The 24,953-nt window shown below is 41.2% G+C and overlaps 1 protein-coding gene across 6 annotated transcripts in view; it reads left to right on the top strand.

The window, feature by feature from the left end:
• The window catches only part of SEMA6A (semaphorin 6A), a 119,957-nt gene that overhangs the window by 66,642 nt on the left and 28,362 nt on the right, over positions 1–24,953 (top strand). For 4 of the 6 annotated variants that reach the window (XR_005564865.1, XM_039384817.1, XM_027752122.2 and 1 more), the window contains exons 8-18: positions 1,713–1,832; positions 2,878–2,966; positions 3,870–4,087; positions 8,141–8,272; positions 11,591–11,746; positions 13,148–13,324; positions 14,042–14,182; positions 14,276–14,356; positions 16,463–16,521; positions 18,310–18,330; positions 18,463–18,513. Coding sequence is in view for 5 of the 6 variants with exons in the window: in XM_039384817.1 (XP_039240751.1) it covers positions 1,713–1,832; positions 2,878–2,966; positions 3,870–4,087; positions 8,141–8,272; positions 11,591–11,746; positions 13,148–13,324; positions 14,042–14,182; positions 14,276–14,356; positions 16,463–16,521; positions 18,310–18,330; positions 18,463–18,513 (1,245 nt within the window). In the remaining variant the exon portion in view is untranslated. The remainder of the gene's footprint in view (positions 1–1,712; positions 1,833–2,877; positions 2,967–3,869; positions 4,088–8,140; positions 8,273–11,590; positions 11,747–13,147; positions 13,325–14,041; positions 14,183–14,275; positions 14,357–16,462; positions 16,522–18,309; positions 18,331–18,462; positions 18,514–24,953) is intronic. The other 2 variants (XM_027752123.2, XM_027752121.2) reach the window with 1 other exon arrangement.

The raw sequence follows: 24,953 nt of genomic DNA, 5'->3' as shown, positions 1-24,953 counted from the left end.
CTAATCCAGGTCATCTGAGTTTGTTGGGTGCACTTATGTGAATATGGCTCTTCTTGCAGCCTGTAGCAATTACAGCTGATATGTGGGAATTGTAATTGGTCACATGGTATTCAGGAACTTGGCAGGAAAGAAAATAAATGCGTGGTTGTAATAACAGGAGTTCAGACATCCATATCTAAACAATTCAGCTTTTTATTCTGTTTTAAATTTGGGTTTCGTATCAGCAGAGGGGGATGTTGTAATTATTTTTTCTGTTTTGCTAAATAAAAATGCTCATTTTGAAGTAGCCAGATAAGGACAAGAATTGCATGACTCAGAACAAGGCATACAGTTCTGCTAATGAAAAACAGTCTGAATTTTAAATCTGGAGCTGAAATTCACAGAATCAGAGTTAGAGTTAGAAGGGACCTCTGGAGGTCATCTAGTCCAACCCCCCTGCCAAGGCAGGGTCACCTAGGGAAGGTTATACAATGCATCCAGGTGGGTTTTGAATGTCTCCAGAGAGGGAGACTCCACGACCTCCCTGGGAAGCCTGTTCCAGCGCTCTGCCACCCTCAGTGTAAAGTTCTTCCTCATGTAGAGATGGAACTAAACTTGTGTTTTAGTTTATGGCCAATGCTCCCTGTCGTGTTGCTGGGCACCACTGAAAAGAGTCTGGCACCATCCTCTTGGCACAGACCTTTGACATCTTTATATGCATTAATGAGATCCTCTCTCAGTCTTAAAGTAAATGATGTCTGAAAGTACAATGAGGAGACCTTGACCAATAAAAGCCTCTGTACTTTGTCCTGGGTATGTCCCCAGTGCTGCTGCCTTCAACATAATCTCTGTCAAAGGAGATGTAGGCAATTCTAGTTTTTATGCAATGCAACAGAGACACAAGTTTCTGTCCTCATGCTGCAATGCTTGTGCGCGTACCAGACATCGTGTTTCGAGATCTGTCTCAAACATGAAAACAGTCCTATACAGTTACCATGACCTGCAAACAGATTAGGCAACAAATAAAATTTAAAAATATTGCTAAATCTCCTGGTTTTACCTCCTGATAGTGTTGCATCTTTTGGTTGTCCTTGGGGTGCCATTTTATAGACCCTTTCTTATCACTAGTCCTCCACTTCTTAAGAGAGAGGAATGCATAATTCATGCCTAAAATGCATGTTAGAAAAGAAACGTTGACGGGCAAACCTCCTCCATCTCTTTGCATCGCTGTTTCGGCAGGGCTCCCAGCACGCTATTTAATTTTTTCCTAGTGATCTTTGGCAGAGGAAAAGTGCTCTCAAGAGGAGAATTTTTCGTAAGTGTCAATTAGCCTACAGTCTCCAAGACCTGTCTGGTTTGCACTCCCAGTTAAAACTAACAGTTCTGTTATATTTGTTTTGCTCACTTAGGCAGGATTTCTGAGCATTCAACCAGAGGCTTGTGCAGAAAAACTGGATAAGGTAGTTCAGTATGACATACCTAAACTGGAGAAGAATTATTCCATAAGGTTTCTTCTCCTACAGCATCCCTCTGAAATTACCATTTTGCAAACTAATGACTTGCTTTTGTTCAGTACTCAGTCCCATTTACCCAGCTGGATTTTTTTTCTCTCCAGTATTCCTAAGGAGATTGTGATGGTTTTGTGTCGTCCATCTCATTTGACTGGTGATAGAAAGCAATTGCATTATTTGTAATGCTCCTTCCCCTTTGTTTCTTCTTTCCTTACTCTCCAGAGGGAAAGCTGTATTCTGCCACAGTGACCGACTTCCTTGCAATAGATGCAGTCATATACCGGAGCCTTGGAGACAGCCCAACTCTGCGAACAGTTAAACATGACTCCAAGTGGTTGAAAGGTAGATAAACAAACACACGATGAAAAAAGCGGCATCTCTGATGAGAGACTTGAATTCCTGACAGACCTCTTTGTCATTTCACCAGTGCTTTCTGGCAGAAAGAAGGAACTAGATTATATCTCTTGCTTACCCTGATCTGTTTATCTCTTCCTCTCTTCTCCTGATCCCAAGTTACTGGACCTGACAGAACCTGTGAGCTAGGTAGATCAGAATATGTATTCCAGTGAGTTTTCCAAGCTGAAATCCACCAGTTTACATCTGTTGGGTTGGAACTTGCAGGGCTCAGTGTGCTTTGGCTGTGTTTGAAAATATTCCTGCCACAGGACTTTTAGGTAACAGTCAAGGCTTTATGAAATATAGAAGGTTTATCCAGTAATGTTAAGATTCATTAATGAACATAAATTATGGGAATATTGCACAAAGCCTTTCTGTTATAGTTCTTAGGGACTGTACTGCTGTCATTAAATTAGGCAATTTCTGTGCTCTAAATGCCCTCATTGTTAAGAACGGTGCTGTTTAGCTTTATGTAGGTGTTAGGAATAGTTAGCATTTGTAGTGATTTTAAGTTAGCATTTTAGAGTGAGCAAAGCCATAGTTTGAAGTCTTTTTCTGCACGCAGAAATGTTTTGCCAGATGTCAACTTTAGCTGTCCCACTTTGCTTGATGCTACAGACACATGTGGGCAGAAACAGTTACCTCGTTTGTTATTCGCTCCGCTCATAGCCTGCATGCCATAAAAAGCACTGCTTGGACCCCTCAGGCATACAGTTATAAATGCCTGTTTACTTCTCCTCTTGCAGGCAGACATATTAGTGGCAAAGACTTAACTACTTTGCAGTGATGTTGCACAGACTTGTCCCCAGTTCTCCTGTCCCCAGACAGTGATTCTTCTGTGGCGATGTTGTTAGTTCTGAAAACTGATCAAGTTTCTCAAATGCAGATGTTTCACCTCTGGATATTAAGTGTGAATGTATTTGGCTTCTCTTGGCATGCTATATGTTGTATGTGGTGCCTAAATAGGATATCTTCGGTTGTTTCTTTCTAGAACCATACTTTGTTCAGGCAGTGGACTATGGCAATTACATATACTTCTTCTTCCGGGAAATAGCAGTGGAATACAACAGCATGGGAAAGGTAAGGGCAAAAACATCGCCTTGAATGACTTTGTCAGATTCAGGAGGAGGAAAACTTATGCTATTCTTGGACCAGTGCTGTTAGGAGTGACCTTGAAATGAGCACTATAAATCATGATGACAAGGTCATCATTTTGAGAGGATTCCTATTGCTCAAACCAAAAGGTTGGTTGGAGGGAAACATTGCACTATCTTGAAAGGAAACTGTGGTTTCTTACAGTGATGGTTTACGCTGGAGTCGCTTTTCTGAAATTATAAAAAGCTTAAGGCTAATGTAGTTAGTTCAGTATAGTAGATAATTGTTAAAAATGGATTCCAAAGAAGGGAAATATTTTTCTGTCAGAAATATGAATTGGAGTGCTGAGTAAACAGGTGTAGGAATTTTGTGCTCTGCTATTCTGCAAAGAATAATTAAACACTTTCTGCATTTTTGCTAATTTCACAATAGCTTTCTGACTAAGCAGTCAGAAAAGCTGACCAAGGTCACAAAGGTGGAGAGCAGGAATAAAAGCCCAGCAATATTTGCGTAGTTTTTAAGTGCTGAAAACACAAGAGTCAGAGCAGGCAATGTGGGTTGCAGGGATTGTGAATATGAAATGTGCTTTTGTTTGGGGAAATAGAAAGCTAAGCAGTCTGTATGGAAATGAGTTTTATATGGGTTGAGGACAGATCTCCTGAAGGATTTATGGCTGTATAGTAAATGCCACAGTCTTATCTTTCATAGCACACTGTTCCAAAGCTTAATTTTTCTCTGTTTCTTATTTGTCACAAATTACAGAAATGTGGTATTAAATTAAGCACCTTGCTGTGTTATTCCTAATGTTTTAAAAGCAGTATTCCAGCAAAATCTTTGGTTCAAACAGTCATTTAATTTTCTCCGTTATTTTTGCTCTGTTCCTTCCAGGTAGTTTTCCCAAGGGTGGCCCAGGTTTGCAAAAATGACATGGGAGGATCTCAGAGAGTGCTGGAAAAACAGTGGACTTCCTTTCTCAAGGCCCGGTTGAACTGCTCAGTTCCTGGTGATTCACACTTCTACTTCAACATACTGCAGGCAGTTACAGATGTTATCCATTTCAATGGCCGGGATGTTGTTTTAGCTACATTCTCCACTCCATATAATAGGTAATAGGCACAATAACCTTTTACCTTCTATTTCCTTTATGTTTTGCTTTTCAGTGCAGTTTTTTTTCACTTTATGAAGGTACAAGAAGTGATTGCTCATACACTATAATTTTTATGTGCCATGTACTTACCAATAGTTTGTGTTTCATTTTAAGGAACCCTGGTGTTGCTTATTGCATTTTATATCTGATGACTAAAAGCAGCTTTGAGCCATTAACTACTGGGACACATTCCTTGGACATACTTTTCTATCCATGGGAATAATTCACACCAGCCACCAAGAAGTGTTACAGCATGTAACTTGCAGAATGTTATTCCAAAGAGAAAATACCATTTTTTTTTCCTCACAAAGAAAGGACTGGGTCTGCCAAGAACCACATTATCTCCTTCCCTTTATTTCTTGCATCCCTGCTGACTCTTGCATTGATCCTTGACCCTGCATTGACCCTACTGACCTTTGACTCTCCTGGGAGATTCAAGGTCCTAAGCTGTCTTGCTGGCTGGGAAGAAGCGTCCCCAGACCACCTATTTCATGGTTCATGTGTTTATCCAAAAGTGTGCATTTACCTGCAAAGACTTTATTACTGTTACACATTATAACATGTTTCTCCAGAGTTTATTAGAAGTTTTATCCAACTACTGAGGACTGCCGGAGAAGTTAAAATAAAATAGTAACATTCTAATTAAAAACTATATTGCAATTTCACAGAGTAACATTTGAGCAAAATGGGAGCTTCGTTAGTGAAATTCATCTAGTTTTGCTATACACTAGTTATACATCTAGTTTTGCTACCTCTTGTCAAAGCCTGACCTCAATGAGGTCAGTCACAGAACTGACTTCAAATGAGAGTAAGCCTGAGCCTGTAATGTATAATCACTGCTTTTGACGTCAAAACAATAGGAACTGCAATGGAATAATTATGCTACCAGTAGGGAATACAAGCTTAAATTAAGATGATCTCTTTGCATGCAATCTGGCTTAATAAAAACAAGTGAACAAACAGAGATTCAACATCAGAAAATAGATTGTATCTTGCAATTATCTCAAAATTAAGATTGTCTTCCCACTCTGCTAGTATTTCCTGTGGTGTCATGAATAACTCTTTTCCTTAAAGCTTGCATCTTAAAATCCAAGTTCTTGGTGTAAAAATCAAGATACTACTTTATAGGCCCCAGTTGTTGCCAGACACTGAAGATGACAGGAAGCGTATATTCTTGGAGACACTCTGTTAGGCAGACCTGGCAGCCAGGAGGGCCAACAATGTCGTGGGGGGCATCAGGCAAAGCATCACCAGTTGGTCAGGGGAGGTGACTGTCCTGCCCTGCTCTGCATTGGGGGAGCCTCACCTTGAATATTGTGTGCAGTTCTGGGCACCACAGTGTAAGAAGGACGCTAAAGTCTGGATCCCTTTCCCCACCCACGACGTGGGGGAGCCCAGCTCTAGTTCCTTCTCCATCTGAAGAGCCATTCCGACGTCTTGAAGGGACGGGGAAAGGGGACTCCAGCGACAGGGTTTTTCAGGCCCCGAGCCTGGAGGGGAGAGGTGCCCTCCCCTCCCCCCAGCACCCACGTGGCTCCATGGCAGGCACAGAGACAGCACACCGGGCGTGGAGAGGAGGCAAGAGAGAGTTTATTGTTGGGAAGGGGTTTATAAGGCTTTTAGGAGGGTCAAAGGGGAACCAATCACAAGTTCAGGGTCACACAGAAAAAACCATCAGGTAAAGGGTCAACAGCCAATAGGAAGGGGTTAACAAAGGACCAATGGGACACCTCAGGACACCTTTCCCAGGACATTCCTGCATGGGAGATAACAGTTGCTGTGGGGGGTGTTGGGGAGAAGAAACACGTGTTTGCAAAGGGACCACAAAGAGCCATTTTAAGACATGTTTAAACAAGTTTCTCATCAGATTCACTGCTACACTAAAGTATTAGAGGGCATCCAAAGGAGGGCTACGAAGATGGTGAAGAGCCTTGAGGGGAAGCCATATGAGGAAAAGCTGAGGTCACCTGGTGTGTTCAGCCTGGAGGAGACTGAGGGGAGGGGCAAGCACTGATCTCTTCTCTGTGGTGACCAGTGACAGGACCCAAGGGAAGGGCCTAAAGTTGTGTCAGGGGAGGCTTAGGTTGAAGATCAGGAAAAGGTTCTTCACCCAGAGGATGGCTGGGCAGTGGAACAGGCTTCCCAGGGAAGTGGTCACAGCACCAAGCCTGAGAGAGTTCAAGAAGTGTTTGGACAACACTCTCAGGCACATGGTGGGATTCTTGGGGTGGTCCAGTGCAGGGCCAGGAAGTGGACTTCAGTGGTCCTTGTGGGTCGCTTCCAATTCAGCATATTCTATGATTCTGTGAAATCTCTAACGTGGATGTATCTCTTTCATTCCTCCTTCACTAAGGAAAAGCTGTAACAAATACCTTTGGTCTCTGGAACAAAATTTCCCCCTAGAGTGAACTGTAAGAGATTCCTCAATCTAGTCTAAGGTCACTCCGGGTAGAAGCTGGTGATGGATTGTAGTCCAGTGGCTCGGAGATGGCATGGCTGCAACCCACGGCACTCCATCCTTACCACTTCATTGTGCTACAGACCCACAAACTGCCATCCTTAATAGTAAAAGATGTTGCAATCCTCTTTGCAATAATAGTAAAAGATGTTTGCAATCCTGCAATCCCTCCATCATGTTGAGCACAATTCTCAGCACTTTTAGTTCTGTAAACACCCCAAGATTTTAGGTTCGTTGTTTTTTTCTTTACAACTGAATTCAGCAAAATGCAAAATCTTATTGCTAGAGTGGATTTTGAGGTGTCTTTTAGGGAGAGGGCCTCTCTGTGGCCACATATACCCTTGACCATGTTTTACATCAACGTACGTGGGACTGCCTCCATTTTAAACTTCTGTTGTGTAGTATCACATTAATATAGAGCTTCAAAGTTTCCTTCCCTGTAAAAGCACAATCTGTGGATATCAAAGTAAGACTAATACTGTCCCCCTACTTATTTTTCTTCAGTAACGCGCATTTTGAAACCTTTTAATGTGCAAACTGTTATTTTTCTATCAATTTATATACCTTTATGAGTTTAGTTTTATTCTCTGTAACAGTATTATAGTTACTGTATTTTGTCTCTGGGTATAATAAACTACTAGATAAAAGCAGGATTGAAAGCCTCAGCCAGCTGAGTTCATGCTGTTTACACAATAAAATCAAGTGGTGAAAGCCAGACACAAATAGAGTATTTCATGTATAAAAAAAGGAAAGAAGAGTAGTTCATGTGTTAAAAAAAGGAAAGGTGGATAAATGAATAATTCATGTTTCCAAGTGACTGACCATGGGAAACCCCTAAGACTTTCAGAAACTATGTAGGTAAGAATATAATTATGTTTAGGCAATGCTGTTGTACAGTTGCATGTAAATATTCAAAAAGTTGAAATTTGCAACATTATGATCTAAAAACAACACTGAATTTGCTTCTGTAAGCTCTTTACATCTCATTGAGTACAGCAAATTCTGAGCACAGTTAACTCCTTTCCATTGGGAAAACTTTGTGGAGGTCAAGCCGTGGGAGGATGGAGTAATTACACGTAAATGCCAGGTCAATGGCACATTGCAGCACACTTTCAGTTTGATTAGCACCAACTTCTGAACTGTCTACAGTATATTTTTTGAGGCATGGCAGGGACTGTGAGAGTTAGTACTGAGAGATGTTATGACTTACAGGAATGTAGATTTCCAAATAATGGGCTTTGAATGAGACTGGCCATTACTCTTCATGCATTGCCAGTGGTAGCCAGAGTTTCCCAAATTCTTTCCCTTCTTCAAGATCATTGCAATTACCTCTTTCTGTAGAGGCTTTGAAATAAATTCTGCTGGCAGGAGCTGTCTGCTGATTGGTATGTTTCAGGCTTTTCCATGGGGCTGGCTTTTCCTGTCAATACTGGATTCAGAGTTCAGAAGTGAGTAGCCTGTGACACTAAGACTCCTACAGAGCATGTTTTTTGCTCAAGGTTTTATGCGTAACTGCGGAATGAGTAACAATTTCTGGGAAATGTTACTTTGCAGCATCCCTGGCTCTGCAGTCTGTGCCTATGACATGATTGACATTGCCAATGTATTTACTGGGAGATTCAAAGAACAAAAGTCTCCAGACTCCACATGGACACCAGTTCCTGATGAACGAGTGCCCAAGCCCAGGTACGTTTCATGTATGATGATATTGTTCTGTTCCTTCATGCAGGTTTTTTGGTAATTTGAAGAGCCTTGTAAGGTGCAACAGTAAATGTTGCAACAGTAAAATAGAAGTTCAGTTGAATTTGGATCTAAAGTATACAAGCAAGAATTTTTCCACTTAAAGAAGATTTGTGTAACATAAATCAGGCCAGCATCAGATTCACTTGGTCAGAATAATCACTTAAGAGTTGTGTGAATTACACACCTGTTGCAAATTGGTTGGGTAATGGATATATCCTATTGCAAAGCCTGCACCAGTTCTGTAGTTTGCTGTTCTATGATTACCATGGAATTTAGGTGCCACAGTGGATGCATTATGGAAAGAAAAAAGAGCATTCCACCGAACTGGAGATTCAGTTTGCCTCATTCCTCCTATGAGTTGTTTTCCCTATTTCCACTTCCTTCATGTTTCCATGCACCTCCTCTATTACACTCTCTTTGTACTTCCTGAAAGTACCCATTTCTTACAAAATGCTGTTGACAGACAGTTGTTAACTCATTTACACCAGTCTCATTTTGCTCTGAGCTATTGATATGCATGTAGATAAATAAAATTCATTTATCTCAGTTAAGCTCTATCACTTAAATGCATGTTTTACATTGCTTGTAATACCTTAATTAACTTTAAAAGAAAAACACATCTGGAGTGCTCTCTGCAGTATTTAGTACCACAATATAAAAAGGATCTAAACCTATTAGAGACATCCAAAGGAAGGCAACAAGGGTGGTGAAGGGCCTTGAGGGGAAGCCATAGAGGGAGTGACTGAGGTCTCTTGGTTTGTTCAGCCTGGAAAAGAGGAGACTGAGGGGAGACCTCATTGCATTTACAACTTCCTTGTACGGAGAAGAGGAGGGTAAGGCACTGATCTCTTCTCTGTGGTGACCAGTGACAGGACCCAAGGGAAGGGCCTAAAGTTGTGTCAGGGGAAGCTTAGGTTGGAGATCAGGAAAAGGTTCTTCACCCAGAGGATGGCTGGGCAGTGGAACAGGCTTCCCAGGGAAGTGGTCACAGCACCAAGCCTGAGAGAGTTCAAGAAGTGTTTGGACAACACTCTCAGGCACATGGTGGGATTCTTGGGGTGGTCCAGTGCAGGACCAGGAAGTGGACTTCAGTGGTCCTTGTGGATCACTTCCAGTTCAGGATACTGTGTGATTCTATGACTTTACAAAGCTTTATGGTGGCAACTGAGCTTCTGCCTAATCTGAATTTGGTCCACCATGTTTTGGAATTGCCAAGTGTAGCGTTCCTGTGCTGTCTTTATTCTGAAGTTGTCTCTCAAGAGAAGAACTTGGAGGTGACTGGGAAATCTGACAAATTCTGTGTTTGTTTTCAGTCTGAGACTTGGTAAGGCACCTTCAAGCGCTGTTGCTGGATTTTTTTCTGCATTCTTCAGTGTTTCAACAAGTTGTTGACATGATAGGCTGCCATGGGACTGCAAGGCTGCCCGACAGCTCCAAGGTCATTTGTTTAGAACTTACTCAGATAGTGAATATTGTCAGGGAAGAGGGAAAGGAGAAGGACGAATCTCTTTCAGTGAGAAGGAAGATAAGAAAGTTGCATTATGAGTTCGGGATGAGCCAATAGCAGGCTAACAGTTATGATGAAGATGGGATAATACTTCTCTTTTTAAGCCTGCAGGAGAAAATGTGAGGTGAATTTTGAACACTATTTCATGTAACATTTGGCCATCAATCTGCTTAATAGAAATAATCACTACTTCTAACTCATGTTGAAGTACATGAGAGGCACCTTTGAAATAAGGCCATTTTTAATATGTCAAAATGGTACAGAAGCAATTCTGCCCCTATTGATCCCAATATTTCTCAGAAACCTACTGGAGCCTTTCAGGGGCCTTGCTTCCCTGTTTGGCCAAACAGCAGGGTTTACTTGGCATTATGTTTACTGGATTAAACCAGTTTTGAGATTAAAACAGGATTAATCCAATCATGCAATTAGGATTTAGGAGTAAATAGGCCTCCAGCTTAGATATACAGAAAGCCTAAGTACCACGGTGCCAGAAGGTGTAGGCTGCTCCCTCAAGTTTTCTGGGAACGTTGCCTCATGAGTCAGAGCCCTTGCAGGGACCTAGGAAACTAGTGATGCCCTTGGTTTCTCCTTCTCTGCCTCTTTTGCTAGTTCTACGTGCAGTTACAAGACAACCAAAATATTTTGGAAATGAAGAGGCAAGAGGACACAGTGTCTGCATGTAGTTTTCATTCCTCAGCTCATATGGGACCAGAGTTGTCGATGCAGCTGGTTCCTTCCAGTCCTATGCTACCTTCCTACATAAGATTTATTTACCTAATGTTTGAATATTTATCTGAATTTGAGCAACACATATGATAGGACCAGTGTTGTATTTTGTTCAGGTTGACATTACTCCATTGATGTCAGTGACTATCCACATAGAAGTAGATGAAAATTGGACACTGCTGTGTCTTTGTGAGTGAATGGTCCATCTTTCATCTTCCCGTCTCACAGTGGCTCAAGGATTTAAAGAGTCCTAGTTCTCTAGAAAATGACATCAAATGCACCTTTTGTTAGAGAAAATGGCTCACAAAATACAAACAACATACAAAGCATTTTTCTGCTTCCTTTGTAGAGATGGCTTGTCCAGGCACGAAATTTAAGCTACCTCTTAGGATCAGGGTAGATTTTAGAAATAAGGTGAGCCATTTTGCATTTAAAATGCAAAGAATGATAGATAACATTTCAGTGAAAGTCCTCAAAGTGCTGTCATTCTTAAGTCATCTCATCCAAATTAAGTGAAAGGTAAAACCAATGTTTACGTGGATGCTATCTGTGTTGTCTTCTCCGGTACTCTGCTTTCTACCAGACAGGACTGAAAGTGGCATTCTTTCACACCTTGTTAAAAAAATCAACTTCCTTCTGTATTATAGGGACTGCTTTTATTCCACAAAAGAGCAGTCAACTAGGCAAGTTACAAATAGGAAAGTACCTGTGCCAGTGGGCAGAATCAAGCCAAATGCATGCATGCAGTGATTAGGTTCCATGTGAGTGGATAAACTACAAATGCTCTGTGTAACACTCCTGATGAAGAAATGCCTTTGTGCTTTTAGGTGACGTGAAATTCTTTTGAATGGAGGATAGAGCAAGATTTTAGGCTTACTTTGAGGGGCTAAACAAGTCCACTAGACTTCTCAATCCTCCATTTAAACTTTTGTAAAGCACATCAGATTTCGGTGAGGGCCTCATAACAAAAGGAAGTTTGCTCTTGATGTCAAATAAATTTTCTGGTTTTACTCTCTTGTTTTATGTAGGCCTGGTTGCTGTGCTGGCTCTGCATCATTAGAAAAATATGTAACATCTAATGAGTTCCCAGATGATACTCTGAACTTCATCAAAACACATCCACTGATGGATGAGGCTGTACCTTCAATTGTTAATCGACCTTGGTTCCTGAGAACAATGGTCAGGTACGTACCACTAAGTGAACTCTTGTCCTCATTGTAGCTGTCAAGTTGTGCTAATAGCCTTGTTCCAAGTACTCTCCAACTCTGTAAATGTCCTTGGTGTGCTGGGCATGAATCCAGCAAGGAGCGGTGGCAGAGCTGAGCAGATGCTGCAGAATTCCCTGAGCAGCTTTCAAGATAGGAAAAACCCTCAGTCCTTTCCAACCACGCTATGCTGAAACTGGATCTTGGAGGAAATGCTGTGCAGGGAAGGTTGACCCACCTGCCAGGTTATATGTCAGTATTTGAGAACAGCTCTGTAGAAAAATTTGGGCAAGGATCAGCAGACAACACAGGAATATGTATACAGGATACAAACATGTCTGCCAGGATATGTTCACAGGATATGTAGATGTATGTCAGGTTATGTACTGGTATGCTTTAATGTTTGCAAAAGTATATAGGCATAAGTAATCACATAGTCTTTATCCTTTCTATGGCAACAAAAGACAAATAATAACAGATTTGAACAAAGGCTCATACATCAGCAAGTGGTAAATACACCATCACTTTCCTATCAAAATATATTCTCACTCTTTACTGTGGTCACTATACTACTTTTCTACCTTCCAGCTGTGAGCAGAATAATATGACTAACTTTTGCCATATTTTCCTCTCTTCCTCTGAACAAGGGTGGAGTTTTGTGCTGGGCAGTGTTTAGCTCTGAAGAAGCTGACTTTAGTAATGTGTCTTATGTCAGGTTTTTATGTCAGGTTTTATGCCTCCAACCAAAGATGAGAGCAGCAAACTCTGCAGAGTGCTTCCACTTGATAGCCAGTACCAGCTAACTGCTACCAAATTACCAGTATATTCATTTTCAATAAATTGAGTCATCCCAAGATTCGATATCACCCCAGTACTGAATTTGCTTGGTGGGGGTTGTATTTTTAGTAAGGTAAAATGGTGTTTAGTATTTTAATATTGTACTGATACAGCTTTTCCTAACCAAAAAAAAGTTGAATCTCGTTCAGTTATCATTATTGCTGCTTTTAATGTGACAGAGCATGAAATTTTGAAGATGTTCACTGTGCTGACTCTTTCCCTGCCTGAAGAAATTACCAGGCTTTTCCTTTTGATCAGAACGATAATTCCTAAATGCCCTCAGACTCTTAATATCCCTTCAGCTTTCTGTGGACAATTCTGCTTGCTATTGGTCATATGGACATGCAAACACATGAAAATTCCCCAACATGTGGGGAGCCAAACTGGCACAGTCTGTGTTGACTTATAGGCAGGTAGGAAAAGTGCTTCAATGTGTTATATAGTTGCTAGAAGGCTGCAATGCAGTTATCTGAAGTGGCAAAAGTGATTAAAAAAATTACGATCTAACCTCAAATGATGCAAAATGCTGTATTTTTATTTTAGATACCGACTGACCAAAATTGCTGTGGACTCTGCTGCTGGGCCTTATCAGAACTACACCGTGGTTTTCTTGGGGTCAGAGAAGGGAATCATCCTGAAGTTCTTGGCACGGACAGGAAACACTGGTTTCCTAAATGACAGCCTTTTCCTGGAGGAGATCAGTGTTTACAATCCTGAAAAGTGTGTATCTGATTCTTTGTAGTCATGTATGGGTGACTTTGAACTTCTGATTTCCCAGAGAGTAGTTTGTCCGACAAAAAGGGAAGTGGTTAGAGAAGCCAAGTATTTTCTGTAATTTTAAATTGTTTGGGGAAGGGATGTCTGCTTATCAGTCTCTACATTGCAATAAGATTTTTTATTTAGTATGTGTAGAAACTAGCCCATCCTATGCAGCAGCTGATGGATAATTAAAAGTGAAGTTCTGCAAAGGAAGATTAATTTTCTAATCCCATAAAAAACCCTGATTTCTCTCCAAATAATTCAACAACCAGGAAGCTGCTCTCAAAGGGAAGCTTTCCACACATCAGCCTTCCTGAAATATGCCTAAGGGGGCTTTGAAGTGGGCCATAATCATGCAGAAATTTCAGCTACTTTGAGTACTGGAGAAGAATAAACACAAAAAATGAAGGGCCCTCAGAAGCTTGTCTGGTGTTCTGTCTCTCTCCAATTCTTATTCCCCTGTCCCATGCATTTTTAATACTTGCTTATGTGTCTATCAGTGTTCCTAGTGGCTATTGTAAGGATTTTTTCCTCGGCTTGTTCAATTCTATCTTTCTTAGGGGTTTTTTGGGGGGAGTTTTTTGTGGGGTTTTTTTTCAGCTTGAGGAATCACTAAGGTTTCCTCTGGTTTCCCAGGAGAACCAATCTGCAACCTTAGCTCACTTTTTTCCTAATCAGGTGCAGCTATGATGGTATGGAGGACAAGCGGATCGTGGGCATGCAGCTTGACAAGCCCAGCAGTGCCCTGTACATCGCCTTTTCCACCTGTGTCATCAAGGTTCCCTTGGGCCGTTGTGAGCGTCACGGCAAATGCAAAAAGTAGGTGTTTTCTGATGGTGTCGGAAGCCTGAACAGTAGGCGTAGGAAGTCGGAAGCGCTCACAAATGCCACCTTGTGCTCTTCTTTCTCAAGGGCCTGCATAGCGTCCAGAGACCCATACTGTGGATGGGTGAAGGAGAGCGGGGTGTGCACACAGCTGGTCCTTGGCTCCAAGTGAGTAAGAGCTCTGGCTGGATGGGACGCAAAGCTCTGGCAGTGGCGCCAGGCAGTCTTGGGCACGGCTATTTGAAACATGGGGCTCTTAGGGAAGGAAAAATGTGGGAAGTGTTTGTTTCTACCTTATTTGCATTCACTTCTGAAATGTCTCACAAATTTTTTTGACGTGAAGTGTCAGCTGATTGGTAACTGCTGAAAGAGGAGGAAGAAGAAAATGAAAGAGCTGTACTAAGGTCCGCGTGTTACTGAAAGGAGCAAACTGGATGGATATGTCTGGACCAGCCTACACTGGAGCCATCACAGCTGATTAAAGAGGCAATAGAATCCAAATTAAATTACTTAAGCAATTTGTCCACTGAAAACAAAACCAGTCTTTCTAATTTACTATGAGGAATCACAGAGCACAGTAAGGGCTTAAAGCAGATTTAGAGAAGTGCTGGGTCTCCCCTTGCTTAACAGTAAAATTTCATTATTTTATAATAATGAAAGTCTGTGAAGGCTACAGGGAGCAGACCCACTTCAGAGCTCACATTTCTTGGCCACTTCTGACACACCTCATGATTGCTCACTCTGAGGTATACAGCTATACTTCCTCAAGGTAGTAGTGAAAGTGTAGCACAGACATCGCAAGCATAGCCTTGACAACCCCACAGCTGGCCCCACTCAACCCTGCTTCTGTACAGGTCTTTGGTATGTAATGGACAAAGTTACAATCCCTGTGCTTCTGTCTTGTTCTTAACTTGCTGTTTCAATTAAAATTATTTTGTCCACTGGGGAAGTTATAGCTGTATAGAATCATAGAGTCAGCTGGTTTGGAAGGGACCTCAGAGATCATCAAGTCCAACCCTTGATCCACTACTGCTGCGGTTACTAGACCATGGCAGTAAGTGCCACATCCAGTCTCTTTTTAAAAATCTCCAGGGACGGAGAATCCACTACTTCCCTGGGCAGCCCATTCAAATGCCTGACCACCCTCTCTCTAAAGAAATTCTTTCTAATATATGTGTCTGTATATGCTTTACTATAAAAGTGTGGGCCGTTCCTGACTGGACATTTGGTAGAATAATATTAAAATGCACCTGTGCCCGTATCAGTTTTTTTCAGCATTCCAAAAGTGTTTGAGTCTTTTTGAACTTCCATGGCAAGCTCTATGGGACTTCCGTACCTTACGGAATGCAGCTTCCGCATTCATCAGTAGATCCATCAAGACACAGGCAGTGCAGCTTGCAATGGTGAAGTCCAGAAGTGAGCAAGACACCTCATGCTCTGTCCAGTGATTAGAAAGGGGTCCAGAGCAGCTGTGGAGATGTCTGGTGGACTTCTAAGCTAGCCACCAGGAGGCAGAGATGTGAGCTGCCCTCCTGGAGCAGGTGGTGGTTGACCAGGAGTGGAGAATGAGTTTTCTGCAAGGGTAATTATACTTCAAGGGCAGGATCCTAACTAATGTAGACAAGGGCTTGTGTTGGAAGTTTTTCAAGGTTCTTGTTGTTCGCTTTTGACCTTACAGGAAGTTGGAAGAACAGCTTCACTAGTTATCCAAAATCACAGGCAGAGGTTGGGAGCGTAAACTGAGGATGTCAGAAAAGCCTGTGAGTGTTTTTCAGTAGAGCACCTTGAGTTGAAGGGAATACATTCTGTGGGCTGGACCATATGCCTTGCAGTCTCATCCGTCATAGTACCTAAATGATTGGAATGCAGATTGTCTTCCCCCAGCACAGTACCTGCCCAGTTGGTTAGCTTCCTTCTCACACCAAAGTATCAGTGCACCTGGTCCACTCTGTGAAGAAGTTAAGGTTACATTATAGTTGCTCCCAATAATATCACATATTTAACAGTTTAAAAACCACAAATCTCTTTTCCTCCCTTGGTAGTGAGGCATGCAGTGGATTTTTTAGAGGTAATAATATAAAGACAGAACATCATCAGAAGCCAAGAAATCATTAAGCAGTGATGAATAACTCAAATGTCTGTATTAAAATTTTTCAATCTTTGTGTGGAATTTCCAAAGAAATGGCCAGTTTCAGTTGCACATTTGATAATTTTTTTCTGGTTATGCCTGTGACTGTTGTTATTCATACTGTTTTCTTTCTTTGTATTATTCAGACTGGCGTTTGAACAGGACATAGAACATGGCAATACAGATGGCCTGGGTGACTGCCAAAGTAAGCAAAGCTTTTACCCTCTCTTTACCATGTGTCACCGTATCCTTCTGAATGCCTCAGAAGGATGCCTCAGAATGCCATTACCTGTCAGGCATTCTTTTGTAGCAGTGTAAGCCCCAACAGGGACAGCAACTGCAGCTAACTATGCAGGTTCAGAAGAGGAACTGTTGTTTAAATGTGTTTGAGAAAAATAGCCCTGTTTGTGTAATTTATACAAACATCAGACTTCAGAGCACTTACATAGTGAGAAAAGCTCAGCTCTAGAGGATATTGATGACAGCAATGACATAATGAATTGGTGTTCACTGTCTTTATTAGCCATGGTGGTTGGATTGTTTATGTACGGAAGTGGTTTGGTTTCTTAGTGTAGTCTGTGATGTGGACTACATTCCCATGCAGCGCAGGGAGACAGTGAAATATATCTTCAGTTTTGGATCTGAATCAAGAAGTGACAACTGCTTAGTTTGTGAAACTTAGAGGATTTTATACACAGTCTGGACAACTTAGTGGTATTAAGGGTTATGTACCACTGACTCCGCCTAAGAAATTTCAATAGTAAACCTTAGGTACTGACACCAAGAGTTGAAAGCTTAAACACAGTCTTTAAACATTTACGGTTTTGCACTGAAATGCGTAAAAGTGCATAGATTGCACTACATGCAGAGGAGCCTTGCATGCTGACTTCTGAGCCTTCAGGAATACCAACATCTGTGTTCAGGACAGCTCTTGTTCCAAATGTTCTCTCCAAAGTTGGTTTAATTCTGAGCCCCAAATATTATTTATGAACCTCATGAAATCAAGACACATTCTTTTCAGTGCAATTTGCACTGATGCCTGTAGATGCAATAAAACTGATGAAGCTGAGGAATTAATGTACAGTTAGAGAGTCATTACTGCTGTAATACGGAGCAAAATAATGGAGGGCTGGAGTGTGCCATGGGATACAGTGTGGACCAGCTGCTTTGTAGAAAGGCAGAGCTTTCTCATGCCTTGTGCATCCTTATTCAAGAGCTGTTAATTACTGTGATCACTGTGTTTGAAGGAGTGCGAGGATTTCAGCCTCTGCCCTAAGACGGGGTAGCGTAGGCTGTCTCAAAAGATTTCGAAGGAGGTGTACACATACTCTGCCCTCTGTTCCCTGTAAAATGAGTTAGAACCAAAATCAGGTCAGTTCCCAGCTGGTCCATCTTTGCCCTTTTCAGCCAGTTCTGCTCTCCTTGGGCAAATAGGTTAGGCAGGAGTGGAGTGTACCTGATATCTGTTACATATAAAAGAAGGGGTAGGAAATTATTCAGGAACACCACATTGTGCTCTTGGAGAGAGATCTGCTTCTGTGCAGAAAGCAACAAAGCCCATACCCTGCTTAAATCCCTCTTTAGCCCTGAATGATGCGTTGAACCTTGACACTGCACAGGGGTAGATTTCATTCCCTGCTAAGCCAGCTGATCTTATTACTTCATGTGGTCATGGGTCATCTGAGTTTTGTCCTTATTGCTGGCTGCATCCCTTGCAATGCCTTGCATTAGATTAGGACTTGTAAGGAAAGCCATGGCAGGGAGGACACTGGCCTTCCCACTTGCTACTTCTTGTACAGAGCTGGTCATGAACACTTTCAAAACCCAACATTGTTTTTGGGTATGTCTGAATAATAGTGTTGCCTGGGTCCTTAGTGTACTAACGACATACTTATAAATGTCAGCTGAAACATAAATGCTTGCTAGCAGGAAACTATTTAAAAGAAAAAACAAGTGAGAAATAATGATTTTTCCCTTGTTATTTGTCTTTCAGATTCCTTCGTAGCCCTGAATGGTAAGGAAGTTCTTAGTTTCTTTATTTACTGACAGCAAATACTTTTTGGAGGAATCACTTTTTACTAAACTTTTAAGTATTTTCATACTTCTGTTGTATTAAATGTTTCTTCCCAATTTATTTTGTTCATAGACATTTCAACTGCTTCACCTGATCATGAAATGTCTTACGACACACTGTATGGTCAGTTTATGAGTGTTTTTAAAAATTCTCCCCAGATCCTCATGTTAGTTAGTAGTTCCTGTACTCACATAGCTGTTACCCTTTTTTACTTGTTTTATGTTGGTTTTTAGGGCCCGATTCACTAATCACAATTAGGATTAAGTCATACCTCTTGATTTTCAATCCCTCTTTTCTTGTCCTCCCTCAAAACTGTCTCCACTGAAATAAAGTCAGATAAGGCCCATTTTAATGGCATGCCAGCAGAAATGATTAAGAGTATGCTTCATCTGAACACTCAAAGGAACACTTGGGTACAGTGATGCATCTTACCTGTTCACCAGGAAAAACAATATAGCAGCTCACATCCCACTCATGAGCCGTCCAGGCTGGTGTCATTACTGCTACAGCAGCCAGTCAGAGATACCTTACGGAAAGGAGGGGAACTACCCTTGGGTAGGAAGATCTCTCGTAAGGAAAACTAGCCATGTGAGTTGAGACTGGATTATGTGTCAATTCCTGAAGGTTCTTGTTGCTTCTAGGGTGAGTCATTTATGTTGTCCATTCTTGCAGTATCTTATTGCCTGAATGAGGCCCAGTCTGTAAAAAAGAATAAAAGAAATTCATATAGCAAATTAAATTACCTGAGCTGAAGAGGATCATTTCTGCAAGCCTACAGTACCAGTTTCCCATGAGGCAGCTGTTAAACTGTGCTCACAGTGCTTTCTATCACTTTGTTCTGCATATTTGGAAGTGGATTATGCAAGAGTGAAGAACAAATATCTTCATGAGGAATCATTGCAGAATAAATAATCACTTTAAATTCAAACCTAGGCATACATTGAAATAGTTTTTCTTTATAGACATTCTGAACAAAGATAAGTTCTCACAAGCTGAGGATATGTGGTATTGCTCCCAGTGAAATCAGTGGGAAATTTCCATATGGGGTTGGAGCTTCCTTGTGGTGTTGCTTTCAGGATGTACAAGACTAGCAGTTCAGCAAGGCTAGGACAAATTCACCATATATTTGACTGAACAAAGCAAGAGATAGGTTAATGTGAAGTTGAGAGGAACTTTTAATTGATCCTTTCATCTCATGCCTGCAGAATATGTAGGTGTAAAACAGAAGCAATGACAGCTCAGTACAGCAGCATATAAATAACTGGAGGCACAATAGTGCTGTTCAGCATTTGTAAAACTAAAATCAAATTCCCCTTGTTGTTTATTACCAGGAAATGAAAAATGTGCAGGTGAAACTTGTTTGAAAATATGATAATGAAAACCAGTGAAGGGAGTGTACTAAATCAAAGGCAAGTTAAGACTTTGTAATATATGGAAGACTCACAGTTTCATTTGCATATACAGTTTGTACTTTCTTTCATTATAAAATTGCTGTATTTCCAATGCACAGAGCAACAATTGAAAAAGAGTAATAACAAAATCAATACTGCTGAATGTAAAGCTAAGAAAATGGTTTTGGACATAGTGCTGATGTGCCAGAAATGTTCTAGATTTGCTGTTTCTAAGTGAATTCATAGGCTACAAAGTTATAGCTGTGAGATTGTGGTTCTGGATCCTGCTAACTACAGTATTAGTAGGAACTTCGGTGTAAACTGATATGACTAAAAAAGCAAAAGAGTGTTTCAAGTGAGCAGCAGAGTGAAAAAAGCTGGAATCCAAAAGAGTAGGGTTAAAAAAAAGGGGCTTCATTTTATGAGTTTAGTTAAAGTATCCGTTCTGATATTATTGCAGTCAGTCTTTCTTTTCACCTATCATGGCAAAATATGAAAGAAAATGCACTAGTCACCTCTATTGATCTTCCACATCAGAAGTGCAAAAATCCCAGGATGAGGTAGTAAACCAGTCTTAGTAAACCTGTTCATGTTTGCTAACTGTAGTAACTGATCTGAGTAATTTTTTTCTTGAGAAAATGAACATTTAATGAGTTATCTATTTTAATGTTACTGAGTACAGTTTAATGCATAAGTAAATGGCATGTTGTAATAGATTAAGCCTCAGAACACTGGAATAAACCAGAATACCAACCAAGTGAATGCTCAGGGGTTTTTTCGATTCGGTGGGCCAAATATATCCAAAAGCATCTGAAACTAAGACAAAAGAAGTCTTAAGGCCTGATTCTCTTGATTTTCTCCACTGTAAATCGCCCTCCTTCGACAGACTTACTGCCAATCTGTAGCGGTGGGAATGAAAGGAGAATCAAGCCCTTAATCTTTGTTCTTGGCACTAAACTCCTCATGAGTTTGGCAAGTGGGCTTCTTTCTAGGGCAGTCTTACATGATCAATTGCTTACAAGTAAAGTGCAAAGTCCACACAGGTGACTATTCAAGTGACACTATTCAAGGGGATAGCAGACTAAAGGTCTGGCTGCAGAAGGTCAGAGAGAAATTATGCAAGAGCCACATATTTAAACAAAGAGATTAGGCTAGATTCCTCTGCAAAATTCTAAGCAGCTTCAATTACCTTTGGAGACATCAATTCTTAGTGAATTGGGCCCTTATTTAACCCTCTAGCTATAGTCCTTTCTCCCTCTGTAGTATTGATTTAGCTTTTCCCTCTAATTGTCTAATTAGGTTGCTATAGCTGTTAATAGGATAGCACGCAGACATCTTAACCTCTGAGATCCTAATGACTTGTGCATATTAAAGCAACTATCAAATACGTATTGAATCTCTGTCTTTGTTTTAAACCTGAAAAATTCTGCTTACGTTTTACAAGTGCACTTCAGAACAAGCTCTAGTTACAGAAGTGCAGCCTTTCTGAATCATTATCTGTGCTTGTAGACACTAAGTGCTTTTACTCTGCCTCTTACTTGATTACAGCACTCCAAATGAAAAGTTTTTGCAAATAATGGAAGCACCTAAACCAGATTTTTTAAAAGTGTGTCTGTTTGATTTTTACGTGTTTGCTTTAAACAAAGACATTTGAAAAGCACTATGTGTGCAGTTATTCGGACTCTTTGCTTTAAAACAAAGGCAGAATTGGTTTTTCAGATGATTTTGTATTAACCATTATTAACACAGAGGTACTGGCCACATCTCAGATGTGCAAAGGTCTCTTTAAATTTCAGCAAAGCCTATTTGCACAGTCAGAGTGGTAAAAATGGTGTAATGGGAAAAAAAGGCCCACTATGTGCTGCAAACTATACAACACATTGTAAAGGTTTAACAATGGCTGTGTGTGAGAGGGCCAGGACTGGGTTGCCTGCCACTTCAGTCTTTTCTGTTTATGAGAGAAACTTAAGTAGCTCACACATCTGTGGTGCCACTCTGCTCAGAACTGAAATTCACCCAGTGGGACTGGCTATTCAGACACTTACAGGGCACTGTGATACTGCTTAAGGGAGCAGTATCACTGCCCAGTAGTAAGTGTTTGCAGAATACTGCTCTAGCACGACTGGGACAGGCTAAGGTTTACTCTGCTCCTGCCCTGCTTCCTCAAAGTCAAATGGAAGAAAGTTTATCTCAATTAGCTGTGGAAGCTTGCTTCTTAGTGTGTACTTGACTAACACATTAGTAACGGAGAGAATAGACTGATTTCTTTCTTTTGTATAAAACCCCTCTCCACCTAGTGACCATCTGGTACACATTAATATCTTCACAAAGCCTTAGCTTTCCATTACAAGGAAGTTCTCTGTGTATTGGCAAGATATGGTTGAGGAAATATTTTTTTTTTCCCAGAAAATGTGTCCTTTAGGCATATACTTCCTCTAGATTACTGTATTATGACATGTTTTTCTTTGACTTTACTTATAGCTTTTCCTTAGAATTCCCCCTTTAAACACATTTAAAAGTGCAAGTGTCTGGACAGAGATATGGGTATATAAATGCATATCAAACACAGGCAAAACCATGATTGCTACTTGGCAAAATTTTCTTTTACCTCCTTATCAAGCAATGACTAATTGCTTTCTTATGTTGAGTGCAGCACTATTTGTAAGCTGACCAAATACTGTACACATTATTGTGGTTGCTGAATGAGGTATTAACTCGGAGTCTGGAACACCATGAATGCTGCAACTGTGGATTAGTCCTTAGGGAAAAGAAACCATAAAAATCCCATAATTTCCATTTTCTAGTATGTTCTCTGCCCTGTTATTTGTCTTATTTGTTGGGGATGAGCACAGGAATTGACAAGCATAAAATGGTGTCGAGTGAACCCTTTCATGCTCCAGCATATTCTTACTTCAAGGGAATATGTGTGTGCTTTCGATCACTGGACCTCTACCTGTCCTTTTGGAAACAAGCAGAACTGCTGCAGGACTGCTGTGGAGGAGGCAGCACATTTTGATCAGAGTCCATCATTATCTAACTGTGTGTTACCAATGTTCCCAGCCATGCTGTGGCTTATGAAAACCTTTTAAAAGACAATAACGTTTTGGCTTCTCTTTTCTATTTGAGTGACATTAAAAGCTCTCTCTTAACAAAATACAGCCTTTAATTTGCCATGTTAAAGAAAGATGGCTGGGAGAAACCAGACTTTCTACCATGAGTGGGTAAAAAATAATCCAGTGCCTTTGTCAGTATAAGCCTTCAGACTGAAGTCCAGAGCTAAATTGTGTTGCTTTGAATTTGACCAGCTTTCTTTTCTAAGCATACAAGTTACAGGAGTTCATTGTGTCCATGTCCTGTGCTAAACACAGTCCAAACTGTTTCCACCTATAATCCTGTGCAGGAAATCAGAAGGGCTCCTTGAAAACATACAGAGGAGCACAGACATTTTTTTCCTCATTAATATTCGGCAGGACTTCATAACAGCATCTTAATAGAAGTTGCAGTATTTTGCTGACTTCCTCAGTAGCTCAACACCATGAAGCTGGTGAAAGGGCTGGATAAAATGAAGCACATGGGTACTTCAAAAAGCCTGAGGACATTGGTGGCCAACATTTAGATTTTGGTTGCTGGAGTGGAATTGAGGATCTCGGTTCATCATCTCTTTCTTCTCTTCTGAGAGTTGGGGCTGGATGGCTTTAGAAGGCATTTAAACAGTTTTTTTGAGATGCAGCTTCCAAAAGCTTTGTGCTTATCCAGTGACTGTTTAAAATAAACTATAGAAGCACAGGCTCTAACTGCCCAGCTCTAAGCCTTCTCTGGGAGGATTTAAATTTCAGCTCCTTGTGTTGATCTGTCTCTGCCCCAGTGAGTCTCAAGTTATTCTTCCAAGCAGTGAAGCAAGATCAAGGGAAGGAGCAGGGAAAGGGTCCCTGCTAGGGCAGTCTGTAGCCTGGTGATTGGACTCTTCTCCAAGGGAGATTCATCTAAGGAAGGAAAATTAGTTTGCTGGTTTGTTCAAAAGGAGAAGGGCTCCTGTCAGTCTATCTAGTGTTATCTGAAGAAAAAGCGCTATATGCCATTCTGTCTGTGAATAATCCAATTCTGTTAGTTTGAGCATGTGTCACAAACACCTCTTTCGATAGGCTGTCTCAGAAAAGTAGGCAAGGGGTAATACACTTACTCCACCTCAAATTAAGGAGGCCCAGAACTCCTTGGGTCCTGCTCAAAATAACTCACTTTGGCACATGTGCTGAAAGGAAACTTTCAGAGTGGTTTTGAGGTCAAAATGGTGTAGTGTGGATAGCTTTTGGTACTTCCTCCCCAAAGCAGCTGAGCCGTCTTCCAGAGACAGTAGACTCCAAGCATCTCAAACGTTTTGGGTGCTACGTCTCTGCCTGAGCCAATCCACCTTTAAAATTGTGCCGTGTTTCCAGCGGGGCACATTCTGTGAATGTGCTGTTGGTTGAGGTGTTTGATATGCAAAGAGCGAATCAGCCTTATTCAGGACAGCAGTAACAATGTGTAGAGCATTTGTAATGGATAAAAGGCACCTGAGACCTCAGTCCAGCTGCTGCTGGAGTCATGGGTTCTTGGGCAGATTCACATAGTGAGACACTGTCTTAACTGTCACTCTGAGCAGAAACCATATTCAGTTTTGTGCTTATTTCAGAGTCATTTTGGACCATCAGCTCAGATGGTACCAATAGTGATGGTGCAAGCGGGTGCGAGCAGCTGGCCCTGGACATATCCCATCTGGAGAGGGATGCCACAGTGTGAGCACACTGGTGCTTGGCTGTCCTTCATTCCCCTGGGGGCATGAGGCAGAGTGCCACTGATGTTGCCATTTAGTAGTTCTGGCATTCCCATTCAGTTTTGGCCATTTTAGAAGTATTTCTGTTTTAAATTCTTTTTAAAATTGCTTTTTAACTAAGCCAGTACCATGACAGTATGGGCTGACACTTCAGTTTCAGTCAGGCTGTGTACTGAATCCAGCCAAAGGATACTTGACTTGAATGAAGTGTGCTTACCCTCTTTCACACGTGTTTAGCTCTGTTGAGTTAAAGCAAAGAACTGCGAGCTCAGTGGCAGCACCTCTTAGCACCCTGATCTGAAAGGTTCAAATCTCCTCTTTCTTGGGGCTATGTTTTGAAGGAGTTTTGCTCAGCCTAAGGC

Source organism: Pipra filicauda, unplaced genomic scaffold (genome assembly GCF_003945595.2).
Source record: "Pipra filicauda isolate LSUMZ 115617 unplaced genomic scaffold, ASM394559v2 scaffold37_size4185640_pilon, whole genome shotgun sequence".
In the NCBI taxonomy this organism is placed as follows: Eukaryota; Metazoa; Chordata; class Aves; order Passeriformes; family Pipridae; genus Pipra; species Pipra filicauda.
This window is presented reverse-complemented; position numbering and strand designations above follow the sequence as displayed.